Source organism: Montipora capricornis, chromosome 9 (assembly GCF_036669925.1).
Source record: "Montipora capricornis isolate CH-2021 chromosome 9, ASM3666992v2, whole genome shotgun sequence".
In the NCBI taxonomy this organism is placed as follows: Eukaryota; Metazoa; Cnidaria; class Anthozoa; order Scleractinia; family Acroporidae; genus Montipora; species Montipora capricornis.
In genome coordinates this window covers 42,574,116-42,579,115 of record NC_090891.1, presented here as the reverse complement: position 1 = coordinate 42,579,115, position 5,000 = coordinate 42,574,116, and the positions used below count along the sequence as shown (strand labels likewise).

The 5,000-nt window shown below is 39.3% G+C and overlaps 2 protein-coding genes across 2 annotated transcripts in view; both read right to left on the bottom strand.

Annotated features, from left to right (window-relative positions):
• LOC138016656 (serine/threonine-protein kinase Nek1-like) overlaps positions 1-3,591 on the bottom strand; it is an 8,196-nt gene extending 4,605 nt beyond the window's left edge. Inside the window, exons 1-5 of the mRNA XM_068863848.1 lie at positions 3,314-3,591; positions 3,164-3,199; positions 1,929-1,989; positions 1,050-1,091; positions 604-659 (exon numbers count right to left, since the gene is read on the bottom strand). Coding sequence (XP_068719949.1) covers positions 604-659; positions 1,050-1,091; positions 1,929-1,989; positions 3,164-3,199; positions 3,314-3,430 — 312 coding nt within the window. The 5' untranslated portion in view covers positions 3,431-3,591. The remainder of the gene's footprint in view (positions 1-603; positions 660-1,049; positions 1,092-1,928; positions 1,990-3,163; positions 3,200-3,313) is intronic.
• Positions 1-5,000, bottom strand: part of LOC138015077 (TNF receptor-associated factor 4-like) — a 51,163-nt gene that overhangs the window by 13,198 nt on the left and 32,965 nt on the right. The window lies entirely within an intron of this gene.

Here is a 5,000-nt window from a genome sequence, read left to right as displayed (position 1 = left end):
CTGCTTTTGTATAATGTGCTAACCTACTTATATATGCGTATGCGAAATGTAATATACAATAGGTGCTAATTTGGTGCCGCTATGTTACATGCATAATGTGCCAACCTACTTACATATGCGTATGCAAAATGTAATATACAATAGGTGCTAATTTGGTGCCGCTATGTTACAACATGTAATTTAAAAATGCAATGCAACAGGTTTTTTGCATGATTATGCATGGGATTTCATGGCTGGGTAGCACAGATTGCCAGTGATGGGAGTGTGTTATTTTCTAGGTGTCGGTAGTCTCAGTGGAGGCCCTTTGATTTCCCAATCTTGCCATCTGCCACTTAGCTTGACACAAAATGCTATGTTACTATTACACATTCTCAGTTACATTGAAATGTATGCAACAGAACTTCGATACAATAAAAACTTAGTTTCTCTGGTCATTTTACATTCAGTAAGATAAAGACTTGATTTTTCCTAATTATGTGTAGGATCCAAAAACACACTGATGTTGACTACTGTGCATGTTTCACTCCTGCCAATCAAGGGAATAAAGTTTGGTAATCAGGTGAAAGGTTGTGATATTTCCTTCACAACCAGGCCTTAACTGACCTCCTCTTCTGGCATTTGTATTCCACGTTGACCGTTTATTCTCTTGTACAAGTCCCCTAAAGGTCAATGAAACCGTGAAAGTCACATACAGAAAGTGATACACTGTAACATAAATTTCCGTACACTTGAAAATTGTTATCAAACAAGTAAAATATCCTGTAAGAGTCCCCAAAAAAGTGATTCTAGGAAGTTGCTTTAATATAGAAGAGGTTCTCCCAATGACGTAGTAGCAAAGGGAGGGTCAATATTGTACCTACAATGTAAACATTAAGTTCAACATAAAATACATTACAATGAAATACATACAATCTAAACATGAACATAAAATTTCTGAAATTAAACACCAATAATCTTTTTTTCTTGCCTTCCTAATGCACATCACCTCAGAGAATAGCATTATGAAATATACATATGGATAGCACTATACAAGAACAAAATTTAATTACCTGCTTCACAATAATCCATGACAATATACAAATTTCCATTCTCTAGAGATGAGAAAAGAAAAGAAATGAACTTTGCTTCCAAGTTATACCATACATGTACCAATTAACATATTAAGATTATTTAATTTTGTCGTCATCCTCGGTCATAAGCATTCTGGTATCAAGATATTTTGCTTTTTCTTTGTCCTTCCCCACCCCACCCCCCAACCTTTTTTTTTTCCCCAGGAAAGACATCTAACACTGACGAAAAAGGATGGCCTAATGCATGCTGAAAACTTTATTTTTATACCTTATACAAGAACAATGTGCATCTCACCAGTTTGGGTTGAATAGAATACTATAATAATGAATTTTATTTACAGTGCGACGTGTCTTACCGTGGCCACCTAACAAAGTTTTTTAGAAATTTCTCCACCAATCAGGATGTATGAATTTGATTGACAGTAACCCCTCCTTGCAAAGTTCGCACAGTTGTAAGTTGAACACCGTTGCATGGGTTGTTGATATGACGCATTTACACATAATTGGCAAATGTGAAAGTTTGTTGGGTGGCCACGGTAAGGCGCATTGCACTGTAAGTGTCAAGTGTATTTAGCACTTGGGCACTTTAAAACTGAGAACACTGAAAAGAAATCAAATCAACTAATATCAAATTGTAGGATGGTTTTTTAGGAGAGGGGAAAACCGGAATACCCAGAGAAAAACCTCTTGGAGCAGAGTAGAGAACCAACAAACTCAACCCACATATAATGGCATCGAATCCAGGGAATCGAACTTGGGCTACATTAGTGGGAAGAGAGTGCTCTCACCACTATACCACCCCTGCTCCCTAATATATAAGTAGAACTGGAGCCCACATAACACTGAAGAACAATGTACCTTCAAATGACTCTTGATAAGACACAATGTTAGGATGTTTCAACTGGGCTAAAACTTTGACCTGTAAATAATTCAAAAGTCAGACGTTATAAATATGACATGTCCATATCTCGGAGGAAAAATGACACATTTCCAGCTACTGTACCACCTTTCCTTGCCAATGTGTAGGTTCTTTCTTTCTACTCATCCAATGGCCTGCTCGGCAAGCATTCCCATGCAAATCAAGAGCCTTAACGCTTCCCCCACTTGAGAGTGAAACTTATAGATTTTAATCTAACGTCAGATGATTTTACTCGCCGATTGGAGGCGCTTTAGGTGTGCATAGGTTAAAGATAAAAATTATATGTTTTTCACTCTAGCCAAGCAAAAATTGGGAGGAAAAGTCTGACAGAACACTTGCCCAAACACCCCACCTTTGAAAGGCCTGTTACCATGGCAACCAACTTTTTTATTCATGTGGCTTGATTACATTAATTGACAGATTTGACAAGTAGTCATTGCATGCAATAAGTTATTTAACTGTCGAGGCATAGACTGTAATTGGACAAGTTGGCCATTGACTCCCGGGGGTCCCTATTGACAAGTAAGATTGTCTGGGGTGTCAAAGGGTTAAATCAACCATTAAATAATTGTTTTTCTTTTACTTCTTGGGTTGAGTCCTGGAATTTTCAGGAAAATGTCCCTCCAGCCTCTCACTGCAATTTTTCAGGTGTGTTTGTATGGGAAGGCTCCCTTCTTACAAAAATTTGCTTCAGTGCCCTACTTCCTCGTCACCCTTCTGTAAAAAATTCTCTGCTAAGAATGGATCTTTCTTGCCCTTGCATTTGTTGTTAAATAACTAGCTACAAAAGGGTTATTTTTGCGTAAGGAGTCACGTAAGACAATGATTTCTGAATGTTGATGAATAATAATAATAATAATAATAATAATAATAATAATAATAATATGTTGCTTAAATATCTATATTCGTATCGTTGCAAAAGATATCGCGATTCTCCGGTGCACCGGTGTATCATTGCAGCCCTGTTTTTTCATGTGATTATCTCCTTAAGCTTTTTATCGGGATTCCCATACAAATCCTTATATGTTTGTCGACGCTCACACTGACCTTGGGGCGCCAGTGGGCAAAGTGCCTCCGTGTTTGATTGCCTGATTCCTAATTGCCATCACAATAACCCTGACACTATATACTTCTCCATTTTACGTTTCTGTTTCATTTCATAAAAGGAAATTACCTCTCTTCTGGATTCCTGCCGTTCTTTAGGAGACATCTGCAAGAAGGACCGGAAGGGGTAAGGTTAGATGAGTTAAATTTGTCACGCTCGCAAAATTATCACAGTTTTTACAAAACGCTTAAAGATACATTAGCTGCAACCTTAACACACCTTGGAAATGCCGATTTCCTTGATAACATACTGTTTTCCATCGGCTTTTTTCTTCACTAGCAACGCTTTTCCAAAGGATCCTTCGCCGATTTTTTTCACCCTTACGTAGCGCTCCATCGCTCGTCCGCCAGGGAACCTATTTCACGCAGAAGACCTCATTCTTTTCTGCATGTCTACCATGTCTTGAAAAAAAATATGGTTCTGGAAGAGCCGTGGTTACTAAAACAAAGTATCGAAGGCAGCATTTATAAAATGGCGCCCGATACAAAAATCTCGTTACCTCCTGAGCCACCGGAAATTTGATTATGCGGTTGCGGTGTGTCAAATAAAGTATGCGCAAGGAGATTGTGAGCACCTAGTGGAAGGAACCAAGGGCGCTTTCCTTTTGTTGGACTGACCGGCCAAACCCATCACTTTGCAAAGAAAATGCAACAATTTGAAGGAACACTTGCATGATAATCCCTCGCATTCTTCTGGAGGAGTATATATCATCGTCGAAGCGTGTTAATTTGAGTGCGTTGTAGAGTTAGTCCTTCCAAATGCCTGGTCTGGCCGATCAGTTCTGTCAAATGGAAAGGTTACGTTATAAAGTAGGGCTATCTTAGCATTTGGTCTGCACGGGTTCTGCGCGCGGGAAACCCGCTAATGCGCAAAGTCAGTACTCTGGACACAGCTACAAAAGTAGCCCTTAGGACTGGTTTAGAAAATAACAAAAAAATTGAAAATATACATTAGAAACAATGGATCCTAATTATAAAAAAACCATAGACTTGTGTCCTACACTGATCCAATCAAAGTAGAGGTTGTAAAGAGCTGCGTTGAAAATGATGACAACCACCAACCCTCCTTTGTATTTAAGCACCAGTCAGCATGAGAGGATTGAAAAACTTCTTTATCCTTCTTATCTTCCTATGTACGCTCATTTGATTGATTTGAAAGACGTCTGCTTAGAAAGAAGACCAAGGTTTAACCATGCTTTGAGATCAGTTTGGTTGTTGGATTGAGAACAAAATAAATTCGAAATGAACTCTTCCACTTGCCTCGTGTTTGCAAGTCTTCACGTCAATGTTGACGTCCTGGAATCTTTGAATTTAGCGTTGAAAAGGAAAGAACACTTGGCGACAGCGCTTCACTCCGAGAGAATGTTACTTGGGGCAACCACTCAGTAACAAAGAAAACCAACCAACTCTTTTTAGGCTCGATCTATCCTGAAGAAGCTTGCTGGATTAACGTGCGCATGAAAGCCATACTATCCTTAAGGGTCCGAGGGACAAGCGGCGAAAGCTGCGGCCCTCCCAGGGGTTTTGGGGAACAAGGGAGCATGTCTAATTTTATCTGGGGAAAAAGGGAACAATGAAAAAATATCTTATGGAACAAAGGAAGACAAACAATTTTAGGAATCAGAAAGCTGGGAACAAGTTTGAAGGTAATTTCAGGAGAAAGGGAACACAAGCAATCTTTTTAGGGAACAAGGACCCCCCCTCCCTCACAACCTCAGGGAGGGACTTAAAGCTCTAAGGGATTTTCGATCAAGTTCAACGTTAATTTCAGCGTTCTTCTAGCAGCTCGCTCAGTGGCCAAAAATTAAATTCTTGTAGGCATTTTCGGGTGTGTTTAAATTCCAAAAGCTACGTAGGCTAGGCTCGATCTGATTTTTAGGGTTGCGAAGAAACGCTGAAAGTGAAGT